General features: G+C 47.5%; 1 protein-coding gene across 3 annotated transcripts in view; it reads right to left on the bottom strand.

Moving 5' to 3' along the window:
* Fibp (acidic fibroblast growth factor intracellular-binding protein) overlaps positions 1 to 26,252 on the bottom strand; it is a 54,611-nt gene that overhangs the window by 957 nt on the left and 27,402 nt on the right. Inside the window, exons 7-9 of one of the 3 annotated variants that reach the window (XM_069309441.1) lie at positions 14,029 to 14,046; positions 5,307 to 5,467; positions 1 to 1,275 (exon numbers count right to left, since the gene is read on the bottom strand). The exon at positions 1 to 1,275 is cut by the window's left edge and continues 957 nt beyond it. In XM_069309441.1, coding sequence (XP_069165542.1) covers positions 5,389 to 5,467; positions 14,029 to 14,046 — 97 coding nt within the window. In that variant the 3' untranslated portion in view covers positions 1 to 1,275; positions 5,307 to 5,388. Of the gene's footprint in view, positions 1,276 to 4,911; positions 5,154 to 5,306; positions 5,468 to 14,028; positions 14,047 to 26,252 lie in introns of those variants that run through there. The other 2 variants (XM_069309442.1, XM_045763414.2) reach the window with 2 other exon arrangements.

The raw sequence follows: 26,252 nt of genomic DNA, 5'->3' as shown, positions 1-26,252 counted from the left end.
CCAGCTAGTGGAAAGCTACAAGGGCTTTCTTTCAAATCTTATGATTGAATAAATTGTAGTTTGAAACAAAATTATATATACATGTGAAAAATGAGAGAGGCACCAAGTACTTTCAACCCTCTTAGCTCCTTTGATAAAGGCCCCCCAAGAGCACTTTACCTGTTATAATGTAATTTACATACTGTATTTTTTTGTTGTTGTTGATGCATGTGAGAGAAGAAAGCTGAATGTGGACTGATGTCGGAGGATTTACCAGAACTATGAAAGTAAAATAAATTGAGGATAAAAAGTGCTAGAGCAAAGAAAGGCCAGGTTAGGAAGACATGCTTCCGATCCTTTGTGTTGCTCTAGCTACATCTTCACATACCCAAGTCCTATCAAGGAACATACTATTTACACAACCACATAAACACCACCAAAATAATTAACAAGTTAACAAATCATGTCTGGACACTGGTGAGCCATTTTATGTCAAACAAACTATCAAATTACACTACCACTTCAAGACCACAATGAAACATACAATATACTGTCCCAGTCATCATTGAAACATTACAACTTACTAATGGGGCAATAAACCCATAGGAGATTGTTGAGGACCTTCACCTCATCCCTGGCAGCACAAACACTTTTAACCATATTATAATTATATAATATACCAGTGTATATATATACAAGTACTGTACACACACACCTTGTACTGCATATAAATCACTGCAGCACTGTGCAATATCATAACATATGGTTTACTGAACCATGGAATCTATTGTAATGACTGTATTCAAACATATATTTTCCTCTGAGAGTACTTTTCATCCATAACTATAAAGTTGAGTATTACTTACATACGTCTAAATGTATGATGCTGCAAAGCTCTAATGTCCAGGAATATTTCTGCCACATCCTCTTAGCAACAATATTGCTTATAATAAAAACTTTCATGACAACTGTAATAATGTATGATTTTATACAACACATGAATGTATTATAATTATGATAGTTAATATAATAATTACCCATTTTCATAATAATGTAATATTCCATGCTGCTTACTTTCTTGTACCAGGATTTCCATACAGTTTTAATTAACTTTATAGCATAATATAAAAAATAATGATTTACTTCTGCTTATATATGTTACTATCTGATGAGTAATAGAAAAAGTGACTTCATATACTAACCAGATCCTCTCGAGGAGGCCACACTACGAGATTACACTTGTGGTCGGAGGCCAGTTTCAGATCTGTGACTAGTCTAAACTTGCATGCCGGCGACCTGTGAGAGGAGTGACAAGTTATTAAGATTAAACTTAGCAACAAATTACATACTTATGTCATTGCCACCCTGCACACCAATGCACTGCAGCAACGGTATACAGCCCCGGTATTTCATGATAATCCACATTTCTGTCATTAGCCATACATAATTGCATTCATTTTACTCACTAATGCGTGTCCATTACCCAACATTATTTAACCATCGCATCACTTCAATATTTAAGTGGTGCCCTTATTCTACATAGGCCAAGTCTCCATTAAAATAATTTACACAACATTTGATTCAACATTTTCAAAGTTTATAAGAAAGCAATAAAAATAGGATGTGGGAGGAAATCCGTTGCTTTCGGAGCTGATTCCCCAATTTGGAGCCATTATGGTCCATCTATGGGCTTGTATTCCCATTCCCAAGGTCATTTTGTGACCTTGATGAACAAGTACCTTTACAACTGGTAGTGACAGTAAAATGATGCAAAAGAAAACAGTGGAGAGTCTAATTCAAACCACCACAGAAGGACCAGTTCACTCGTGCAAAAGAACGAGTAATAACACCTCCCCCCCCCCTTTTACACCAACCCATGAAAGTATTAGGCAGCAAAACACAATCTGGCATGTCATATCTCCCCATTAAAGTATTAACTAGCACCAGAGGCGGCAATACCCTACACAACAATAGGGGACAAAAGAGCTTGCAACAATCTTAAACCCAGACCATCCAAGCCACATTAGCAACTGATGGACCCACTCAGAAAGGGGTGTTTTACAATGCTGAACATCCTATTTCTGAACCAAGGCCCTTCAGATGTTTAATGAGCAGCTCCTCGTATTAAAGAGAGAAGACAATCATGTTTATATTTTTAGTTGTGATGCATACATGTGAGTGGTGATAGAGGAATTTAAGGTAAACATTATTTGTAAACTTGGGGAGACATCACGCATGAAAGTTAGGGGTAAAAGTATAGGAAGAGAAGATTAAATATATTACAGGATAGCGCCCGTCCATTCACAATATACAGTGGAACCTTGGTATTCGTACCTCCCAATTCGTAATTTTCACCATTTGGACATTGTGTTCATGTTCGGTATTCATCCGTTTGCTCGGCATTCACAGGTAAATACACATCGCTTTCGCCATAGTTGTCATTCAATGCACAACCCACTACAAGTGTCTGCTCTTGCTACCGAGTTTCGTGCCTAAATCTAGTTCTCTAGATTATAATAATACAAATGGTGGAACCTCAGTTGACGACTGCCCTAGAGCACAAATTTTTTGGTATACGACGTCAAATTCAGCGTAAAATTCGAATTGGTGTACAACGGTTTACTTGGAAGATGACATCTGTTCATACACATATGGGTCAAACGGGCGCATGGTACTGGGGGTGCGGGGCGAAGCACTCTCAGTTTGTTTCCAAGTCTATCATGCATAGTGATGACAGCGGCCGCGCTTGAATTCTTTGTGAAGAATTTAATTGTTTGTCTGCTTTTTTGCTTTATTAACATAAAAGTTCTTACTATGTCATGCCATGGATCCCAAGAAGGTCAGTGGTAAAGTTCAATCTACGAAAATAGTTGTGAGGATGACGATAGAAGAAAAACAAATCATTTGTAAACATGAAAATGGTATGAGGGTTGTTGATGTGGAGTAGAGGATGTCCCTTCCTCATTTATTAAGAAAATGTGTGCAGTATGGCAAGAATTGCAAAGTTTTGCTGAGAAGTGTCACCCAAATCAAACTGTAACAGGCCATTGTGTTAACCTTTCTAATGACAATGTGATATCTTACTTCAGACAAGTGTTACAACGTAAGGAAAAACAAGTGTCGCTAGACAGGTTTTTAGTGAGAAAAACAAGCAGTAAGCTACAAGCAGGTCCTAGTGGTATGCAGACAAAACGTAGGAGAGAGAATAACCCAGAAAAGTCATCCCTGCCTGATGTTATAATGGAAGAGGACTGCCCTTCCAAACACTAACACCTCTCCTCCTTCCCTCCTCCTCACGCCAACAAGAGTCCTCATTCAAGGTATACCTACTGTATTGTAGCTAGTACAAAATGAGCACTATTCAGTATAAAATGTATTTTTAAATTAATATTTTTGGGGGTGTGGAACGGATTAATTAAATTTACATTATTTTTTATTCGAAAATTCGTTTTGATTGACGACGTGTTTCTGGGAACGGATTACGATCATAAACAAAAGTACCAATGTAACTATATAATTACTTAATAATTATTACACTTCCTTCTGCTGAGTCATGAAGGAGGCTGGCTTCAGGTGAAAGGGAGCTGTGACGATCTCTGTCTGGAACTTGTAGGTGAGGGGCTCGGACGTCCATCTCCTGGGGCTCGTATAGCCCAAGCTCTGCTTCAGAAGACTGGAATCATTCTTGCCCTTGTTGGGATGGTTCTTCTCAGGCCCCGACCACGGCGGTTGGTATGGGGTCCCTCTGCCTTCTTTTACCAACTTCGAAGTAAACTCCGGAGCTGGAGCTCCTAGGGTACTTCGTTCTTGCCTTCAACCTCGTTCTGACAGCTCCTGTGACGGCGCTGGAACTAATCATATTGGCGTTTGCCTTTCCATTGGAGATTCTATGCCGTGAAGAGAGTGGGGTGGGGGACCTGCTGCATGGGTGACAGCTTCTCCCCCGTATCAACCTACCCTGGTTTTGTGCCCTAGAGAGTCCACTCCAGACTGACAACCAGAGCACAACTCCATCGTCTCCTGAGACTGATGGATGCCTACTATGCCTACTACTAATAAAATAAATGTGTGCAAAGTTTTCTTGAAAAATATCGCTGTGATAAACCGAGTTATAAGCCTGCTGAATGACAATGCTATGTCTCGGTTCAGAAACATGTTAAAAGTGCAAGCAAAAGCAATTATCCATGAACAAGTTTCTTGTAAGAAGCGAGTCTAATGAGGGAAACAGAAATAGACAGAAAAGTGACAGAACCTCAGAAACACAACTACTAGACGTTATAATGGTAGGGGGGACGCCCCTGCCAAAGAATAATATCTCTTTCTCACCACTTTCCACATAGGCCATCAACTCTTAGTGCAGGTAAATTGTGTAGAGTGTATTAGCATTTCACTTAATTAGTGCATAAATATATTTATTTTCGTGGCCTAGAACAGATTAATCCTATTTACATTATTTCTTATGGAAAAAAATTATTCAGTATTCATACTTATCAGCATTCGTCCCGCCTTCAGAAACTAAGTCTGAATACCAAGGTTCCACTGTATATGCTTTGCTAATAGTCAAGAGGGGCGAGTCTCAGTGGCCTCATGCACCTCCCAAAGGCTTTACATAACCAGCCCTTAGCTGGGGAAGCTTGTGTTCTGGGTGGGCCCCATCACATCTTTCATTTTGCTCATTCATAAATGTCAAAATTCATAAATTATATAATAATCCCTAAAGTAAAGTGATAATGCAAATTTGATGATGTAAGTACATGAGAAAATCAGGAGAAACCCTGAGCAGGATTTGAACCCGCTCACTTGCTACTCCCCAAGCTGGCGTCCTAGACCCACTACACAGTCAAAAGCAATGCAACCTGGGAATCAGCTGAATCCCAGGTTGCATTGCTTTAGACTGTGTTGTGGTGTAGTGGTCTAGGGCACCAGCTTGGGAAGTAGCAAGTGAGCGGGTTCAAATCCTCCTCAGGGCTCCTAAGGATATTTTCAATGATACATGATGTTAATATGAATTCATTGTGCATGTAAGTACATATCCAGAAACATACATCAATGAAGCATGATCCACAATACAAATTAAATATTTGGATTTACTACAAGCATGTAGAATACAACACTGCTTAGAGGTCAGATGATGAAGACAGACAAAGACACAGCAAGAAAAGATAAAGATAAATCTGAAATGAAAATAGAAAATTAAGTGGCATTATTTGATTTCATGAAAAAATACAAGTGCTATTCGTCAAGTTTAAAATGGCAGAAATATATCACAGGAGAACAAGCTTAACCAGTTTTCCCCAATGTGCCAAAGAATACATTAATAAACATACCTTTAAACAGTAATGGTCAGTCAGACGGCACTTTTTCTTGGACAGTTGCTGTGCGTGTGAGCCGGAGTGGCGGGGCGTGACGTCATGAGTGATACAGCTGACATATGCATCCACGCATGGTGTTCATGTATCTTTCCCATGTTATGCGTAGAGAATTGTTACTGTAAAACATTATGCAAATAAATGAAAGAAAAACTCTTGTACATGTGTATATTACAAAAAGAGTTGTATGAAATTTCCATTTATGTGCTAAATTATCCACTCAAGCAAACTCCTTGAGACCTACAATCACTTACAACCTATGCATCCAGTGTAGGATGACAAAGTTAATCCCCCTAAATTAGAAACCTGTCACATGAAGAAAGATTGACAAGGCTTAAATTACATTATATTAAAATAGGATGACAAAGTTAATTCCCCAAATTAGAAATCCTTCATATGAAGAAAGATTAAGAAAGCTTAAATTGCATTCACTGGAAAGGCAAAGAGTTTGGGGTAACATGATAGACGTTTACAAGTGGATGAATGGACATAACAAGGTAGATATTAATAGGGTATTAAAAGTATCAACACAAGACAGAACACGAAACAATGGGTATAAATTGGATAAGTTTAGATTTAGGAAAGACTTGGGTAAATACTGGTTCGGTAACAGGGTTGTTGAGTTGTGGAACCAATTACCATGTAACATGGTGGAGGTGGGGTCACTCGATTGTTTCAAGCGTGGGTTGGACATGTATATGAGTGGGATAGGGTGGTTATAAATAGGAGCTGCCTCGTATGGGCCAATATGCCTTCTGCAGTTGGAAGTTCTTTGTTCTTATGTACATTCTCTAGAAAGGCAAAGAATTGGGGTGACATGATAGAGGTGTACATGTGGATGATTGGACATAAAGGGGATATTAATAAGGTATTAAAAGTACCAACACAAGACAGAACACAAAACAATGGGTATAAATAAGATAAGTTTAGAGTTAGGAAAGACCTGGGTAAATACTGGTTTGGTAACAGGGTTGTTGATTTGTGGAACCAATTACCACGTAACATAATAAATGTAGAATCCCTTGATTGTTTCAAGCATAGTTAGACATACATATGAATGAGATTGGGTGGTTATAAATAGGAGCTGCCTCGTATGGGCCAATAGGCCTTCTGCAGTTACCTATACTCTTATGTTCTTACAACTCAATATTACTAAGACAGTGCAGCTGTCTGCAATCCTCAAGCTCTCAAGCTCTTAAAACCCTCAACATCTCCACGCCCCCGAGACCCATCCATCCTCCACCGGAGACCAGGACCAGAACCTGGCTCACTTTACAAGGCAAGGGGAGCCTGGTAATCAAACACTGACCCCAAAAAATAAACTAGATAACATACACACAACAAAATAAGGAAATTAGGCACCCCAAAGTAAACCAGGCAAGTAAGTGTTACTGTGAGGTAAACACCCTAACTGTGGTGTGCCTGCCTGCCACCAGATGGCAGACCAAACCCCCTAGCATCACAGCCAACCCACTTTACTCAACTCTAGAACTGCCCCTGCCGAAACCCTTGATATTAGTTTTCTATGCCTTCAAACCTACTCCTCCATTTTTTGCTACAATTGTAATCACACCTGAAATGTTCTGTAAGTTATTGACACTTGGTTTGTATGGCTATAGGTGAATTATGCATATTGCCATGATGCAGCACTATTTGCATACTGCTTGCACTCGTCGAGTCAAGACCTCATTTGTCAACCTAGTGTATCTTGTTCTCTGTTCCAAGGCTAGGCTCTCCCAAGTCATCCAGGTGGTAGTTTGTTCCATCTAGCCACCTGTCTATTCTCACTCCCAAGATATGTGTTGCTTTAACACACTTTTTTTCTGGGTGGAGCCCCTTCGGCTCTCTGGAGCTATCCAGGCTATATGCTAATGTCAGACTTTGGCATCAGTCATGTGTATGGAGTTCTTTGGGCCTACCAGGGACCACGGCCAGAACCTGGCCCCCTCAGAGAGGCAAGGGGAGCAATGGCCTATAGAAGCCCCTGTGTGGTTGGAAGCGTTCTATGTCTGCCATCAACCGGGTCAGGCACCCAGAAAGGTAAGCATCCCAAAACAAACCCCTATTCTGGTGAAAATATTGCTACCAAAAGTCAAACAACTGGATAGAACTCCCCAAACAAAAATGAGCAAACTAGTATGACATCACCCGTTGCCGCACCGCCGTCTTCACAGCTTCCCCACCTCCCCGGGAGGGGGAAGGGGGAGCCCCAGACCTACCGCGCCGGCAATCCACACCCCAGTTTTTGAGGCTGATGCTATAGGCAGCAGTTGTGTGCTCTGGCTCCAGACTTTTACAGCGCTGTGCCTTGTGTGTAGCGTAGGGGGTGCAAGAGCCAGGTGTTACTCTTCAGTACTCGGGCAGCATGCACCTAGGGTGCCCTTCCCTAGGTGCCCTGCAAGTACTGCCCTTGAAGTTTGAGGGTTATCTTCCGCAGGTTCCTTGAGATCTATCTCTGTGGGTCCGTTTAACTGCTCGGTTTTTCAGACGCCCTTTGGGTATTTTGTCTTCCTAGTTTACCTTAGGGTAGGATGCAGCTTTGCACTGGTGAGGGGCACAGGGTGGTGTGCAGCTTGTTGTCACCAATCACAGCGACCGGCTTTGTTCCTTGGGGTACGCTGTCCTCTTGCAGGGTTTTGTTTTTCTCATTGTTTTTGCCTGGGTAGGTGGTTCTGCCCTACTTGCCAATGGTGTTTGGCCTCATCCTGATACTTGGTGGTGCCACCTCCTAGGGCCCTGTGAGCGTACACGTCCCTGGGGTTCAGCTGTAGACATTTTGTTTGGTAGTTTTGGGCGCCGGTTAGCACTACCCTGCCTGGGTTTACCTGAGCGCAACTCCTCTTATAGTAAACGCTCAGGACCCTGGGAATTCCCTAGGGGTCGCGTGGGTCCGATGGATGCGATCCTGGAGTCCCCCCTCGCTTCATGCGAGTTTGAGGGTTGTTCGGTCCCCTTGTCTCAGGGCGACCCTCACGGTTTCTACCTCCGTCACGCTGCCTGTTGGATCGGTGACACTTTTGACCCTGAGTCCTGTGAGTTTTGCTGCTTGCTGGCGACTCAATTTACCAAATCTGCGGATAATCATCTTCGGGTACAGGCTGCGCAGGCGTTGCATTCTAGGTTTCGTTTGTTGCAACGCGCTCGGTTGGTTGCACACTTGGATGCCCCGTGGCTGCCTCGTTTTGCTTATAGGGGACCTGGACATGGGGGTGGGGATCACTTCGACTCTAGTTCAGTTCGCACCTCCTCGTCCTTCCCCTCCTGTTGTTCATTCTGGTCCCCCCCTCCCTTGCTTCCGGCCCCGAAACGTCTGAGGGTTTCGGAGTCGGGGCAGGGGTTATTTGGTCTTGAGTCTCGGGCAACCTCGGGGGATGCCCCTTCTGATGTGGCGAAGGAGGCATTCGAGTCTACTCCCCCGGCTGAAGCCTCTGGGTCTGACCAGTGGACCCCCTTCTGTCCAGCTTCTACGGCTGTGCCGGCCTTGTCTGGTGGGGTCGGTGCTTGGGGGAAGGACTCGGCCCCGGGTCCTACAGAGGAGGATTTTGGGGCTGAGGATGGGCTCACTTTGGGGCCTTGGGCCCCGCTGGACCCCACCTGGATTTTTCTGCCTTCTGAGCGGGGCTAACTGTTACAAGGAGTGGGGTTTTCTTTTCCCCCCCACTGCGTACGAGTTGGACTTGGTGTCTGCTCCTCCCCTGGTTCGGTTCCGTCTTTCCGGAGGTTTTCGGCTTATCGCATCCAACCTGCTACGGTGTGGGCGGCCCTTGTAATTACCTAAGTGTAGTTACAGGATGAGAGCTACGCTCGTGGTGTCCCGTCTTCCCAGCACTCTTTGTCATATAACGCTTTGAAACTACTAACGGTCTTGGCCTCCACCACCTTCTCATCTAACTTGTTCCAACCGTCTACCACTCTGTTTGCGAAAGTGAATTTTCTTATATTTCTTCGGCATCTGTGTTTAGCTAGTTTAAATCTATGACCTCTTGTTCTTAAAGTTCCAGGTCTCAGGAAATCTTCCCTATCGATTTTATCAATTCCTGTTACTATTTTGTATATAGTGATCATATCACCTCTTTTTCTTCTGTCTTCTAGTTTTGGCATATTAATACCTCTAACCTCTCCTCGTAGCTCTTGCCCTTCAGTTCTGGGAGCCACTTAGTAGCGTGTCTTTGCACCTTTTCCAGTTTGTTGATGTGCTTCTTAAGATATGGGCACCACACAACTGCTGCATATTCTAGCTTTGGCCTAACAAAAGTCGTGAACAATTTCTTTAGTATATTGCCATCCATGTATTTAAAAGCAATTCTGAAGTTAGAAAGCGTGGCATAGGCTCCTCGTACAATATTCTTTATGTGGTCCTTAGGTGATAGTTTTCTATCTAGAACCACCCCTAGATCTCTTTCTTTATCAGAATTCTTTAAAGATTTCTCACATAATATATAGGTTGTGTGGGGTCTATGTTCTCCTATTCCACATTCCATAACATGGCCTTTATTAACATTAAATTCCATTTGCCAAGTGGTGCTCCATATACTTATTTTGTCCAGGTCATCTTGAAGGGCATGACAATCATCTAAGTTTCTTATCCTTCCTATTATTTTAGCATCATCAGCAAACATGTTCATATAATTCTGTATACCAACTGGTAGATCATTTATGTAGACAATAAACATCACTGGTGCAAGAACTGAACCCTGTGGTACTCCACTTGTGACATTTCTCCAGTCCGATACATTGCCTCTGATCACTGCCCTCATTTTTCTATCAGTCAGAAAATTTTTCATCCATGTTAGAAGCTTACCTGTCACCCCTCCAATATTTTCCAGTTTCCAGAACAACCTCTTATGTGGAACTCTGTCAAAAGCCTTGTGGCAAACCTGCGGCATGACCCGGATTATGCCTTGGCAATGGATCCCTCAGCTTTCAGGTTTGGGACTTCGTTCCCTTTCTGGCTCTGTTACAAGGTTCCGGAGTCATTTTGGCTGGCGGACAGTCCTGTTTTTACCTTGAAGGCCTGGCACTCCTGCCATTCCCGCATGCTTGAATGGCGGGAGGCTTCGACGGTGCTGCAGGTTTTCCTGGGGAGCGACCTAGAGCACCTCAATGAGTGCTTGTTTGCTCTTGCCCTTCCCTGGGATGTTGGTATCGTTCAGCTCCATGTGCAGGTTCCCTTGTTATGTGTCCGGTCGCGGCTTTCCGCCATTATTTGCACGCCACGGCTTCTGTGTCCGTGGACGCGCTTTGGGTTGATCCAGTTTCCCTTCTTCCCTGTTCGCGGGTGCTGGTTTCACAGGTCATTCTCAGGGTTATTAAAGCTAGCCAACCTGCGGTCTATCCCTGTGCCCATGACGTTCGCAAGTTCGCAGCTCTTGCTGCCATCTTTGGCAATATGTCTTAGGCTGACATTCGGGTGCAGGGATTTTGGCAGTCGAACAGGGTCCTGGCTGCTCGTTACCTTGCTAACGTCTCTGGGCCCAGACGGCCCTGTGTCGCTTTGGGTCGGCGGATGCAGCCAGTTGTTTGACTTCGGGTTAAGGAGTGAGCAGCAACCACCTCCGGGGTAAGTCCCTCTTTTTTATTTTCCTCTGTGGGTCGTTAGCTCCAGGAAGTCATAGCGGCTCCCCTCAGAAAACCAGCGTTGAATGTAATGAAACGCCATTTTCTGGGCGAGACCCCGGAGGCTCCCTGGCATCCCTCCCTCCCTCTGGTCAGCAGTTTTTCGCGTGTTTTGACTTCCAACCTCAGAACTGGGGAGTGGATCGCCGGTATGGTAGGTCTGGGGCTCCCCCTTCCCCCTCCTGTGGAGGGGGGAGCTGCGCAGACGGCGGCACGGAAACGGGAGATGTCATACTAATTTGCTCGCTTTTGTTTGGGGAGTTCTATCCACTTGTTCAGCGTTGCAGCAACCTAAACCTAGCATGCAACGCCGCAGCCGCTTGCACCCGCTTATCATGGCCAGTGGCCCGGGTGAATGAGAGCACATACAGACAATACCTGTCCCACAACTCCAGGTCAAAATCCAACAACCCAACAGGCAGCAAGGCGGAGCCAAAACAGGTGAGTGTCACCCATAAACAAGGGGGACAGAGCAACCTTCAAACTCGCAAGACCCGAGGGGGTATGCAGGGAGTCACATCCATCGGACCACAGAGCCCCCGTGGGGTTTCCCAGGGCGCTTAGGCTTGATAACACGCTAAGGGAAGGCCAGGCAGGGTACTGCGAATTGGTGCCCAAGTCTACCAAACAAATTTCTAAAAGCTGAACCCCCAGGACGTGTCCACTCACGGGGACCAAGCGGGGAGCACCACCAAACTGAAAAGATATACTATATAGAAAAACCCCTAGAACAGCCAAGGGAGACCACAAAGGCAGAACCCCCCATCAGGCAAAAACACAAACAAAAGAAAAATCCCACAAGAGGACAACGTACCCAGGCGGAACAGAGCCGGCCGCTGTTATAGGTGAAAACTAGCTGTGCAGTACCCTGTGTCCCTACCAGTGACAAAAACTACCTCCTACCTAGAGACAAACAAGGGCAACAAAACCCCAGTCGACTCCAAGGGCGGCCTAGTACCGAGCAGTAAAGGACACAGCAGAGGTAGATCCCAAGGTGACTTGTGGAAGGTGGCCCCAAGCCCCAAGGGCAGTACTTACAGGGCATCTAGGGAAGAAAGCCCTAGGTGCATGCAGCCCGAGTACCGTGGAATCTCTCCTGGCTCACACCCCACCGGTAGAGACAGCCCACACCATAAAGCACATAACTGAAACAAAACCGGAGCCAGAGGCACTCGACCGGCCAGTAATCACATCAGCCAAGAACTGCCGGTTGGATCGCCGGCACAGATGGTCTGGGGCTTCCCCTTCCCCCTCCCGGGGAGGGGTTGGTTGCACAGACGGCGGCGCGGCGACATGATGACGTCATGATAGTTTGATAATTTTGTTTGGGGAATTTTGGCCACTCGTTCGGCTTTCGGTAGCAATATTTTCACCAGAATAGGGGTTTGTTTTGGGGCACCTACCTTTCTGGGGGCCTGTCCCAGTCGATGGCAGACATAGAATGCTTCCAACCACAGGGGCGGGGTTTCTATAGGCCATTGCTCCTCATGCCTCTCTGAGAGGGCCCAGGTTCTGGCTCATGGTCCCCAGTAGGCAAGAACTCCAAGCACTTTGATGCCAGAAAGTTATACATATCCATCCAGCCTGGATAGCTCCGGGGAGCCGACGGGGCTCCTCCCAGAAAGACTGGTATTTCGTATAAAATGTATTTTTAAGTTAATATTTTTGGAGGTGTGGAACGGATTAATTCAATTTACATTATTTCTTATGGGAAAATTCGTTTCGACTTACAATTTTTTGACTTGCAACCCTTCTCTGGGAACGGATTAAATTCGCAAGTCGAGGCCCCACTGTACTGTATACAATAGATTTTTTCAGCAAAGTTCAACTCTTATTCATTCTGAATATAGTTATTAAACACAAATTGTGTTTTGCAATCCACTTTTACTGCACTTGGGAATGAGTCATGCACTTCATGAAGATGACAAGTACAGTAAATGTTATGAATGTCACAAAAAGTATGAACTTGTACGAGAAAGTTTACTTTATAAGTTACATTTAATTTAAGATTGGATCAGTAATAGAGTTGTGTGTTTACTACAAGCAGCACATTACCCCCCCCCCGTGCATTGATAAACGTGTCTTAAACCCAAAGGGTTACATTATACTATAATTTATAGTTATTTAACCACTGATGTTCCAATAAAACAAACATTTAATAACCTATTCATAGTCACACAATACTTGAAACTTTTCCAGTGCTCTAAAACCTGTTCAACTCCACCCAGTCTGCAGCCAATTCTCCACACAATGCCATTTCACTAAAAGACCCTTCTAAAATACAGTACAGTACCTATATTTTTTAATTTCCCTATACTACAGTATAAGTTATTTCAACCATGCATCAATATTTATCTTCATATCTGTAGTGTGATAAAAATACAATTTACAGACAGAATGATCATTTAAACACTACCAATTTAAACTATAACAATTTTACCTCCAGTATTTACTTATTGTCAAATTTATAACCTAAATGTTTACTAGATGTGAAGGATAAGGAAACTATTGCGTTGTGTACACCAGTTGAGCAGTGAGGAAGGAGAGGTAATAAGGTGAAAACATGCCTTAAAATATGGATATACTACATCTTGTTAAATATTTGTCCTCATTTTGGTGCTTTAAAAGTTGCTGAACATTAACAAAAAAAAAAAAAAAAAAAATACCATGCACGTCACTAAAAATTATAATACACAAAGAAATCCAAAATCATACATAATAATATTAAAATTCTACCTCTATCACACTGGTTCAAAGCTAAAATTAACCTCCCCCACACTGCCATTGAGCATGGTTGCTCTTATGCATGAAATACCTGCCTTATCACTATACAGTACAGTATACGGCCCACGTCAAAGAGCAATTAAATATTAGTCTTTGTGCTCTGACTTAGTGACTTCATGACCCCATATTTTGTAAATTGAGTGGTCATTTCCATTATTACTACATTGTAGACTAACCATGTGCCAGTGTAGCTGTAAAACTAATGTGCAGATCTATTTTACTAATGGTTTATGAATACACTATGACAAAAATATCTCCAAGATGCAGGAACAGTTCTCACCTTTTTCCTCTAGGTGTTCTTGTTGGGAAATGAGGACAAAAGGAATAAGTTTTCAATGCAATATATTTCAACATGCAGTCTTACAGAAGCATAATATAAAATTATACTATTAAAATGAAATTATGCTGAAATATTGCTGTGTAAGCAGTACATAAAAGCCAGTACTGAAAAGGTATAATAGCAATGTCATAATATCAAACAATGTAGACTATAGTGTTACCCCAAGAAAAGTTTGGTGTTGCAGATATATGTTTTATATAAACATGTCAGCCACCATGCAGCATAAAACCAGCGTTAAATGTAATGAAACGCCAGTTTCTGGGTGAGCCCCGGAGGCTCCCTGAAGTTATCCGAACTGATATACCTGTTGTGCCAGATTAGTTGGGGTCATCAGTCGCAAAGTTCTATTGGCCTAGCGGGTACCTCGAGCCAGAACCTGGACCCCCTCAGAGAGGGGCAGGGAGCGATGGCCTATGAACACTTTACATATAAAATTTATCATGTTTTCCACCACCAGGAAAGCACCCAAAAAACAGGCAAATAAAAAACTACTGCATGATTTAAAATTGAGACCAAAGCCTCAACACTGCCAAAAGAACTCCCCAACAATGAAAACAACAAAAATTTAATGAAACTAGCCCCACCGCATTTGGGGAAGGAGGGAGCCGGTTCAGTTCTATAATGATAACACACGCCAATGACCTGGTTAAGTTGTCAGAGAGTCTCCGGGGCCTGCCTAGACACTGGCATTTTATTTTACTCAATGCTAGTTTTCCCGAGGGAAGCCCTGTTGGCTTCCTGAAGCTAACTATCCACAAAGAACAAAAAGAGGCACTTACCAGGAAGACGGCAGCACCTCAGGTCTCAAGTCGAAGAAGAGACCAACGGTTGCGACACATGACCCAAAGCTACACAAGGCAGCCGAGAACCAGGGATGTTAACAAGATACCTGGCAGCCAAGACCCTGTTCAATTCCCAAAACCCCAGTGCTCAAATATCAGCCCAAAACGTTACCAAACACACCCATCAGAGCGGCGTTCTTCTGGACATGAGCACGATGATAAACCACAGGTTGGATAGATTTACTGACACTTTGGACAACCTGAGAAATACAAGCCCTCAAACAGGGAACAAGGAAAGCCAGATCAATCCACAATGAGTCCACTGAAAGAGAACTGGTGCATGAAGTCAAAAACTTCTCTAAAAGAAACGTGCAAACGAGCATGACGTGACACGTCGCCGCGCTGCCCCCCTTCTCCCAGGGAAGGGAGGAGCTGCGCAGACGACGACGTGTGATGTCATGCCGTTTGCTTGTTTCTTTTAGGGAAGTTCTATCCACTTGTTCGGCTTTTGGTAGCAATATTTTCACCAGAATAGGGGTTTGTTTTGGGATGATTACCTTCCTGGGTGCCAGACCCGGTCAATGGCAGACAGAATGCATCCAACCACACAGGGGTTTCTATAGGCCATTGCTCCCCTTGCCTCTCTAAGGGGGGCCAGGTTCTGGCTCGTTGTCCTCGGTAGGCCCACAGAACTCCATACACACGACAGATGCCAAAGTCTGACATTAGCATATCAGCCTAGTAAGCTCTGGGGAGCCGACGCAGCTCCCCCCAGAAAAAAAAAAAGAACCTGGTACAAAAACCAGGCAGGCATAGGCAGCGCATGAGCAGGCCAGAGGTGAAACAAGGTGCAAGAAAGCTTGTAAAACAGGGCCAAAGATGCGTCCACCCTGAATGCGAGCGGAAGTGGCTCCACCAACGTCGCATGACAAGAAGTAACAGAATTTGACAAGAAGATGCCGATCAAGAAAAAACCGAGGACAAAAACAACCTAGTCCTCCAACAAACTTCATAGTGCCCCCAAGAAGAAGACCATAGGAGTGAGCTGGCCTGGCTGACCCAGGCCAGCTTACTCTTTCTCCAAATGAGGAAGGGAAGTGGGGCAAACTAGTGAGGTGGAGGGGAGGCTAGTTTCACAAAATTTTGGTTGTTTGTGTTTGATTGATGAGGAGTTTTTTTGGCAATGCTGAGGGCTTCGGTCTCCTTTTTTAAATCATGCAGTAGTTTGTTTCGATTCACCTATCTTTCTGGATGCTTCCCCTGGTGGTGGCAAAGATGACAAACTTTAAATGTAAAGTGTTTTTAAGACCATCGTTTTCTTTGCCTCTCTAGAGGGGGGCCAGGCTCTGGCCAATACAACTCTGTGACTGATGACTACTAATAGTACAGTATAGCACTAAATTAGTGTAATAGCTTCAGGGAGCCAACAGGGCTCCTCTTAGAAACTGACATTATGCGTGCTACCAATGGATTATATTTTGTGAAGTTAAAATTTACAGCAAAAAAAAAAAACAGGTTTGATCAAGGCAGAAAATTACAGCTCAATATTTTAACATTTAAAACTTTAAAATGTTTAAATGGACAATTATTGAGGAATTTTGGCTAAAATTGTAATTTCATAATTAAAAATAATGTACTTGTAGAATAATCATTATAATTTTGAAAATCCTAGAGAACCAAAGGTATGGAGGAAATATTTAAGTGAAGCAAACAATGGGAGAGGAAGTCATGGGATGTGAAGCCAACATAGGTACATGAAATAGCAGCAACCCTTTCTGTAGTACAGTACAGTACTGTATTTGCCCCACAAAAGTCAATTTACAAGTAGTAATGTCTTACGATTATGCAGTACCAATAATAATACTGAAGATGTTCTACTTATTCCAACAAGCTATAAATATAAACAAGGATATATAGTGGGACCTCAAAACTCAGGACTGTCATAGCACAAACATTCCTGCGCCATGTACAAATTTCTCAATGAATTAACTCTTCAGAATTCAAGGAGGTTTCATCCAGTTCCAGAGAGCATTAGCTACAAGATTTACATTAACAGCATACAGCAAACTCCTAATATTTATTCTCATTACTATTAAAATTTTTGCACTTTTAGTACCACTGTACTGTAGATACTATTAAAAAAAACAGCGCCGAATGTAATGAAACGCCATATTCTGGGCGAGACCCAGAGGCTCCCCGGAGCTATATTGGGCTGATGTGTATATATTAGACCGTGGCAACAGTCAATCGAAGGAGTTCTAGGCCTACCGGGGACCAGAGGCCAGAACCTGGCCCCCCTCAAGAGAGGCACGAGGAGCAATGGCCTAAAGACACCCTATTGTAATTGGAAGCAGGTCTGCCATCTACCAGGTCAGGCACCCAGAAAGGTAAAAAATTCCAAAAACTATTGCTGGTCAAAATTTGCAAACCGAAAGCTGAACTAGCAAACAGAACTCCCCAATCAAAAACAAGGAAACAAACACGAAGTCACCACAACTGGCCGCACATCCGTCTGCACAAACCCCCCCCCCCCTCCCTGGGAGGAGGACAGGGGATCCAAGACCTCCACACTGGCAACTCTCCTCAGTTCAGAGGCTGAGTATCAAAAATTGTGAAAAAAACAGCGTTGAATGTAATTAAACCTCATTTTCTGGGCGAGACCCGGAGGCTCCCCGGAGCTTATCCAGGCTTATATGCTAATGTCAGACTTTGGCATCAGTCATGTGCATAGAGTTCTATGGGCCTACCGGGGACCACAAGCCAGAACATGGCCCTCTCAGAGAGGCAAGGGGTGCAATGGCCTATAGAAACCCTCGTGTGGTTGGAAGCATTCAATGCCTGCCATCGACCTGGTCAGGCACCCAGAAAGGTAAACGTCCCAAAATAAACCCATATTCTGGTGAAAAGTGCTACCACAAGCCGAACAGGTGGATAGAACTCCCCTAAAAGAAACGAGCAAACGATCATGACGTCACACGTCGCCGCACCAATGTCTGTGTAGCTCCCCCCTACCTGGGAGGGGGAAGGGGGAGCCCCAGACCTATCGCGCCGGCTATCCACCATCAGTTCTGAGGCTGGATGTCAAAAACGCGAAAAAAACGCCAACCGGAGGGAGGGAGCGATGCCGGGGAACCTCCGGGTCTCACCCAGAAAATGGCGTGGAGCTCAAATGGCGTGAAAATGGACTCAAGACCACAAACTCACCTGCAGAACATAGGCACGGAAGGGTCATGACAATTCTACTAGATTGGTGCCACCAGAGGCGGCTAGGGTATTGTGCACCCGTAGCTGAGAAAATCGGGAGCACCACCTGCGGAAGCAGGCCAGAGCTGCTCATGCAGGAGAAGAGGAGGGGGGAAGAGAAGGAGGCGCCCCCACCCAAAACGCGGAGAAAACCCGGCGTCCTCCCCATAGCGGCACTCCAGAACACCCCCAGGAGCAATGGGGCTTGAACTGGAGAATGAGAAGAGCGAGAGGCAAAGCACTCAAGAGAAAATGGACAGAGAACACCAGCACTTGTGCACACCGCCCGAACCAAAACAAACTCCCGCGGCGCAAGCGCAGGGCACAAGAAAAGTAGCCCAACAGTGTGTATCCCGAGTGATTCACTTAAGAGAAGAAACAGCCCAACGCACGGGAACAGAAGCCAAAAAGGAGTAAGCGATGACACACATAGCCGGCTCATTTAATGAAAACAACGAACCGAATTGGAACCTAATTGGGCCACAAGTAGCCCAACCTGGCATCCCAGACCAGGAGTATGGAAAGAAAACGAGCAGTGCCGTGACACAACAGAGAGAGAAGATACATGAACAAAAGAATGAGACAGGGCCGAAAACCAAGAGGAAGCACGGAAGAGGACCAACAAGCCCTAGACAGGACCGGAGGGAAGCCTCATCGAATGATGATAGACGTTCCAATAATACGGGAAGGAGCAAAAACTATCCCAAACCTTCGAGAACACACAGAAGAAAGCACAAATGACGAAGACATAGAAAGGCCCAGTCGCACCCGAGACCAAAAGTCATGCAGAACCCCAAGAAGAGGAAAACATGACGGAGATGTCCCATCCCAAGAAAAAGGGGTGAAAAATGGAGAAGAGCACCCACCGACAGGACGGAACCAACGGGAGTAAGGGACAAGGAACCGAGCCCAGGGAGGGGCCTACGCCCAATAACTCGTTCGGAGAATGGGGAAGAAAAAACCCCACACCGAGTAACTGCAAGCCCCACCCAGATGGTAGAAAAACCCCGGCGATGTCCAATGGGGCCTGAGGCCCCCCAAGTCAGCCCCTCCCCAGCCCCAGGAACCCACACGGCAGGCCCCAGGGCCGAGCCATCCCCCCAAAGCCCCACCCTCACAAGAAAAAACCGGGGCAGCCGTGAAAAGTACAAAGGAAGAGAGCCCACTGGCAGATTCATACAACACGGCTGGAGGAACAAGCTCGAATGACCCCGTTGCTACCTCGGAAGGAGAATTCACCCGAGACCAACCGATTCTCAAAACCATGGAAGCCCTGCCCTGACCCCGACCCACAGATGGTAGGAACCCGGATGCAGGGAGGAAGGGAGAGAGGGATCCAACAAGACCACCAACCAAAACGAGGCAGCCTCGGGGCTTCCGGGGAGCAAACAACCTAGCGCGTTGCCACCCAAACTCAATGTGCAACGCCCGTGCTGCCTGCACCCACATAGTCAGCATAAGACTGGGTAACCGAGTCACAAACAAGCAACAAAACTTGCAGGACTCTGGGCCGAAGGTGTCACCGACCCCACAGGCAGCAAACGGAGGCAAAACAGTGGAGAGTCACTCTGAGACAAGGGGACAGAGCAATCTTTGAACTCACACAAAGCGAGGGGGGGACTCCGGGGCCGCATCCATCGGCCCACGCTCCCTAGGGGGAGCGTGGGCCTTTTCTTTTTCTTTACCAGGGTCCTGAGCGTTTACTATAAGAGGACACGCGCTCAGGTAATCTCAGGCAGGGTACTGCTAACTGGCGCCTAAGTCTACCAAACAACCTTCTAAGAACTGAACCCCTGGGACGTGTACACTCACGGGAACCTAGCAGGGGGAACCACCGGAAGAAGGAAGAGTACTCAGTACAAAGGGGGAAAGAACCAAAGGCAGACCCCCCACCAGGTAGACAAAAAAAAAAAAAAAACCCTGCAAAAGAGTACCCAGGCGGAACAGGGCCGGCCGCTATGATTGGAGAAAACAAGCTGCGCAGTATCCTGCGCCCCTACCAGTGCAAACTGCCCCTTACTCTAAGGCGAACATGGGAGACAGAACCCCCTTCCACACAAAGGGCGGCCAAAAATAAAGCAGTAAATGGCCTAGCAGAAGCAGGATTAAAGGAACTTGTGGAAGGTAACCCCAAGCCCCAAGGGCAGTACTTACAGGACACCTAGGGAAGGCAACCCTAGGCACATGCAACCCAAGTACTGGAGAATCACTCCCGGCTCATGCACCACCTAGAAGACAGACACCATACTCTAGGTACAGTGCTGAAACAACCACTGGAGCCAGAGCACACAACTGGTGCCTTTAGCATCAGCTGAAGAACTGATGGTGGATAGCCGGCGCTGTAGGTCTGGGGCTCCCCCTTCCCCCTCCCAGGGAGGCGGGAGCTACACAGACAGCAGGGCGGCGACGTGTGACGTCAAGATCGTTTGCTCGTTTCTTTTAGGGAAGTTCTATCCACCTGTTCGGCTTGTGGTAGCAATTTTCACCAGAATAGGGGTTTGCTTTGGGACGCTTACCTTTCTGGGTGCCTGACCCGGTCGATGGCAGAAATAGAATGCTTCCAACCACACGGGGGTTTCTATAGACCATTGCTCCCCTTGCCTCTCTGAGGGGGCCAGGTTCTGGCTCATGGTCCCCGGTAGGCCCATAGAACTCCATACCCATGACTGGTGCCAAAGTCTGACATTTGCATATCAGCCTGGATAAGCTCCAGGGAGCCGACGGGGCTCCCCCCCAGAAAAAACGCCAACCGGAGGGAGGGAAGGATGCCGGGAAGCCTCCGGGTCTCACCAGAAAATGGCGTTTCATTACATTCAACGCTGGCTTTCTGTGGAGAGCCCCTTCGGCTCCCTGGAGCTACCTAACCAAAGATAAAGAAGAAGGACTTATCTGGGAGGTGGTCGCCACTCGCTCCTCAACATGAAGTCGAGACAACTGGCTGCAACCTACAACCCAAGGCTACACACACCCGAGATGGGCCAGGAACATTAACGATACCGTGCAGCCAGGACCCTGTTCGACCTCCAAAAGCCCCGTGCTCAAATATCAGCCCAGGACATATTCACCAAAACAGCAGCCAAAGCCGCGAACTTACGAACGTTGTGGGCACGGGGATAGACCGCAGGCTGGCTGGACCAAATAATCCTGCGGACAGCCTGGGAGACTAGCGCAGGGAAGAAGGAAAACCAGGTCCACCCAAAGCGCGTTCCCTGCCACGGAGGCCGTGGTGCGCAGATAACAGCCGCAACCGGACACAAAACATGATGCACCCCTGGCCAAACCAACTAAGCATCAACAACCCTAGGACCCCTTCGGAAAGCAGCAGATTCATTCTTCGCCAGAAAAGAAGGAGACGGCTGCAAACGAACGAAATGACCACCAGGACCTTAAGAGCAGAAACCCAGAGAGCATGAAGCTCCCCGACCCGACCCCCAGAGACGAGTACTGGAGTACAATGCCAACAAGAAAAAAGCCTTAAAAAAACAGCCCTGAACCGAGTAGGCCACCACAAACTGAGGAGAAGAGAGAAAAGAGAGCACCCGGCTCAACGACCAGGACGGCTCAGGCGGCGCATGAGCAGGCCGGAGGTGAAACAACGCCCGAGAAAGCTTGCGGAACAGAGCAGAAGTGACATCCACCCCGAATGCAAGCTGCAGCGGCTCCGCCACTGCTGCACGATAAGAGGCGACAGTATTTGGCATAAGATGACTGTCCTGATACAACCAAGTTATCTTGAGTTATCTCGAGATGATTTCGGGGCTTTAGTGTCCCCGCGGCCTGGTCCTCGACCAGGCCTCCACCCCCAGGAAGCAGCCCGTGACAGCTGACTAACACCTAGGTACCTATTTGACTGCTAGGTAACAGGGGCATAGGGTGAAAGAAACTCTGCCCATTGTTTCTCGCCGGCGCCTGGGATCGAACCCAGGACCACAGGATCACAAGTAAAACGTGCTGTCCGCTCGGCCGACCGGCTCCCGACCAAGAAAGTCCAAAACAACTGGACCAGAAATCGAAGACAACCTACGTAGAGACAAAAAATGCCGAAAGGACCGCCAGGAAATTTCATACTGCCATCTAGACGAAACTCGCAGGTGGGACACATTCAACAAAGCCACCTGATCACCATACAAGTGGTGATAAACCCATGTCAAAAACATCAGATGCGAAGAATGGAGGAGAAGATCGAACCAGCCATGTACTGGACCGGACCAATCTGCTGAAAGAGGCAGAGCCGCGAGAAGACCCTCGGGTTCGGATATCGAGCAAGAAGTGCCTGAAACCAGGGCTGGAACGGCCACCAAAGAGCCAATAGGACTACTCTCCCCTGGTAAGTCTCCCACCGAGCCAGGATCCGGAGCAACAACTGGACCAGTGGGAAGAGGTACAGGTAACCCCCCACCTCGACCAGCCCAGCCCAGCCGAAAGGCACTGACCCCAACAGCCTCATAGTCTGGGAAGGGCGCCACATACACTGGAAGACACCTCGACCATGCCGATGCGAAGAAGTCCACCTCTGGGCGCCCGCACGTCCGGCAGAACTAACTGAATGAGTCGGCGTTGACCATCCATTCCATGGATAGGGGAATGAATCGAGACAGGCTGTCTGCCAGAATGTTTAACACCCTCTGAACATGAATTGCCAGGAGAGCCAAACCCCGAGAACTCAGCAAAAGAGTCACCCGAAGCGACCAGCCCCAAAGAGCCAAGGACCACATCGAACCCCCCGCGTTTCAGGCAATGAACCACCGGGAAGCAGTCCAAATGAAGCCAGATCGTTTCTCCGCGAGCAACACGAATCCTCTGAAGCAAATGCCACGCCGCCTCAAACTCCCGCGCCGTGCTGTGAGGTCGACGGAACGACGGACCCCACCAACCTAAGCCGGTCTGGTGAGCACTTGTCACAAAACCCCAGCCGAGAGACGAGGCATCTGTGAACACATCGAGCGAGGGCTCGTGGAGGAACCACCGCTCAGAACCCCGAAAAACCTGCAGAGGAAATTGGCAAAGCAGCAGCCGAAGCAAGGCTCCCGGGATCCGAACCCAGTGATCGCGAGAGCGACAGGACACCCCGAAGAAACCAGAGCCGCCACTGAAGCCAGATCAGACCTGATGGATAGACCAGCACGGAAAAGTTCAGGCTCCCGCACAGCCGCTCGAACAACTGACGTGTGACCCGGATGCCCTCCAAAAACAGTCGTAGGCAGGAACCACCACCACCACAGCGTCACAGGAAGGAGAGAAAAGGAAGTGGTCCAAGAGTCTCACACAAGACCCGGCCAAGTTCGAACCAGAAAGGGAACCAAATGGGACTTCCTCCAGCTCACCAAGAACCCAAACCCGACGAGATGGGAAAGAACAAAATCCTAGGCGAGCAGACACGAGGACTGGCTGGGAGCCTATACCAGCCAGTCGTTAAGGTAAGCCAGTACCTGAACCCCTAACAGATGCTAACGGGTCACTATGACCCGTGTAAGGCGTGTGAACATGCGAGGTGCCAGATTCAAACCGAATTGAAGGCAATGAAAGCTGTAAGCCTGTCGCCCCACAACAAAACAGAGCCAGTCCCTGAACCCCGGAAGAATCGGGACGTGCCAATATACGTCCCGGAGGTCCAGAGACACTATCCAGGCACCTGGCGCCAAAAGCAGCCGGACTTGAAACAGAGTGGTCATCCAAAAGGAGGGGCAAAAGATCCAGCGATTCAGACGAGACAAGTCCAGTATGAATCGCAGATCCACACAAGTCCCCTTTCGGAACTGAAAACAAGCGGGAAAGCCACCTGAGAGACTTTGTCGTTTCGACCACTCCCAAGTGAACCCACTCCCAGATGACCCAACAGAGCACAGGAGAAAAGGCCTGCCCTGCTAACCCTGATCCCCCCTAAGGAGGAGGAGTGACCCAATGCCACCGCAGGCCAGATGAAAGGACCCGAAACGCCCAGAAATCGTGGGACCAGGCGAGAGCAAACAGCGGGAGCATCTCCCCTATTTCCCGGTCAACGGGGCAACCTGCGAAAGGGCCAACGACCCCTACGAGAGCCTGACTGACGCTCAGAGTAATTACTGCGCTGACCAGATGCCGACAGCTCCACAGGAGGTGCCGGTCCCGAATCTGGCACTACTGGGTTACGATGACCGAAGGAACCCAGAGACCTGGCACGACCCTTCCGGGCAGGACCACCACGCCCCCCCCCCCCAACCCAGAGAACCAAAAAGTCTGACATAGGCTGGCAACTACACGAAGCTGCTTGCAGAAAATGCACCATCGCAGACTCTGCAAACAGCAACAGACAAAAAGGGGACGAAAATCTAAGAGCCAGGGTCCAAGCCGATTCCAAAGAGTGGACGAGCACCACTTGTCAGCATTAACGCAAGGCAAGAAGCAAAGAACAGACACCCCGCCTCCCTCAGAATCGGCGCAAACAACTTCAACAAGACAGCTGACGCCCGAGCTCCCGAGGCAAACACACCGGACACCGGCCCGGGTCCCAGTTCCTGCACATCCTCGCCAAGTCAGTCCGAAGACAGCTCCAGCAGAGAAAATAAACGCAAGACCGAAGCCAAATGACCACGGGCGTGCAAATCCTCGGCCACCAGGGACGCCGAAAGGAAAGGAACTTGCGCGTGAAACCTGAAGAACCATAGTCAACTCCCGCCATTCAGCCGCACGGGTCCGACAGAACGAATGCCACTCCCCCAACGAAAAGAAAGGGCAGTCCGCTAACCAGGAAGACTCCGGCACCTCGTAATGCACCCAGAAAGGAAACAAGGAGCCAAACTCTAAAGAAGAAGGATTCATTACCGAGGCGTAACCTGGGTCTCACAAGAGGTAAGCCGCAAGGGCTTCCCTCACCACCTTTGGTGTGATGCGGGGAGCCGAAAACCTCTGGAAGGAAGCAAAGAACCCAAGGGAACCCGGAACCGAACCCTGGGAGGAGTCGCACACATATCAAACTCGTACAGGGAAGGGGGATAGGAAAACCCCTCCCCCTGTAACAAGCCCCGCACCGAGGGTATCAACACCCAAGTGGGGTCAAACGGGGCCTCTGGAGAAAAAGCAGAGTCCGCCGGAAAAGCCGAGATGACGGGGGCCCGCTGGCGTGGCCCAAAGGCTCCAGCAGGAAGAACAGGCTCGACTGCCTCCTCTGCCGATCCGAAAGAGGCAATTCCCGAAGCTGCACAAGACTCACCACCAGGCAAACCCTGCCCCGACTCCGAAACTCTCAGACAGTTGGGAGCCGGGAGCAGGGGAAGGGTGGGTGGGGAGCAGGATGAACCACAGCAGGGGAAGGACTAGGGGGTGCAGATGAAACCAAAGTCAAGGCAACTAACACCCCCCAAGTCCGGGTCCCTATAACGAAAGCGGGGCAGCTGCGGGGCATCCGGAAAGGCAAGCAACCTAAACCGTGCATGCAACGCCAAAGCTGCTTGCATCCGAATATCAATCATTTGACTGGGTGAATTGGAATACAAGCAAGGAACACCACTCGCAGGACTCCGGCTCAAAAGTGTCACTGACCCAACAGGCAGCATGGCGGAGCCAAAGATGGCGAGTGTCACCCTTAGTCAAGCGGACAGAGCAACCTTCAAACTAGCACAAGGTGAAGTGGGACTCTGAGGTCTCTTCCATCGAACCACTGAGCCCCAATTGGGGTTTTCCAGGGCCCTTAGGCTGACTGCTAAGGGAAGCCCAAGCGAGGTACTGCTAACCGGTTATCCCAGAACTACCAAGCAAACAAACTAAAAGCTGAACCCCTGCGATGAGTGCAAGCACGGGGACCTAGTGGAAGGCCACCAAAATCCTACAAGTGGTCCTACCACCACACCAGGCAGACCCCCACTAGGCAAAACAAAACAAAAACCCTGCAAAAGCACAATGTCTCCAGGTGAACAGAACCGGTCGCTATGCGTATATCAAACAGCAGCACAGTAACTCACACCCCAGCCAGCGACGAAACTACTTCCTACCCAAGCGCAAACCACCCCGGCTGAACCCCAAGGGCAGGCAATCACCGAGCAGCAACAGAACCACTCAGAGGTAGTTCCCGAACGGCTCAGGGAAGATAACCCTGAGGCCGCAGGGGCAGTACTTACAGGGCATCTAGGGAAGGTGGCCCTAGGTGCATGCAGCCCCAGTACT

Source organism: Procambarus clarkii, chromosome 65 (genome assembly GCF_040958095.1).
Source record: "Procambarus clarkii isolate CNS0578487 chromosome 65, FALCON_Pclarkii_2.0, whole genome shotgun sequence".
NCBI lineage: Eukaryota > Metazoa > Arthropoda > Malacostraca > Decapoda > Cambaridae > Procambarus > Procambarus clarkii.
The sequence above is the reverse complement of the archived record's forward strand: the minus strand, read 5'-3'. Positions and strand labels throughout refer to the sequence as shown.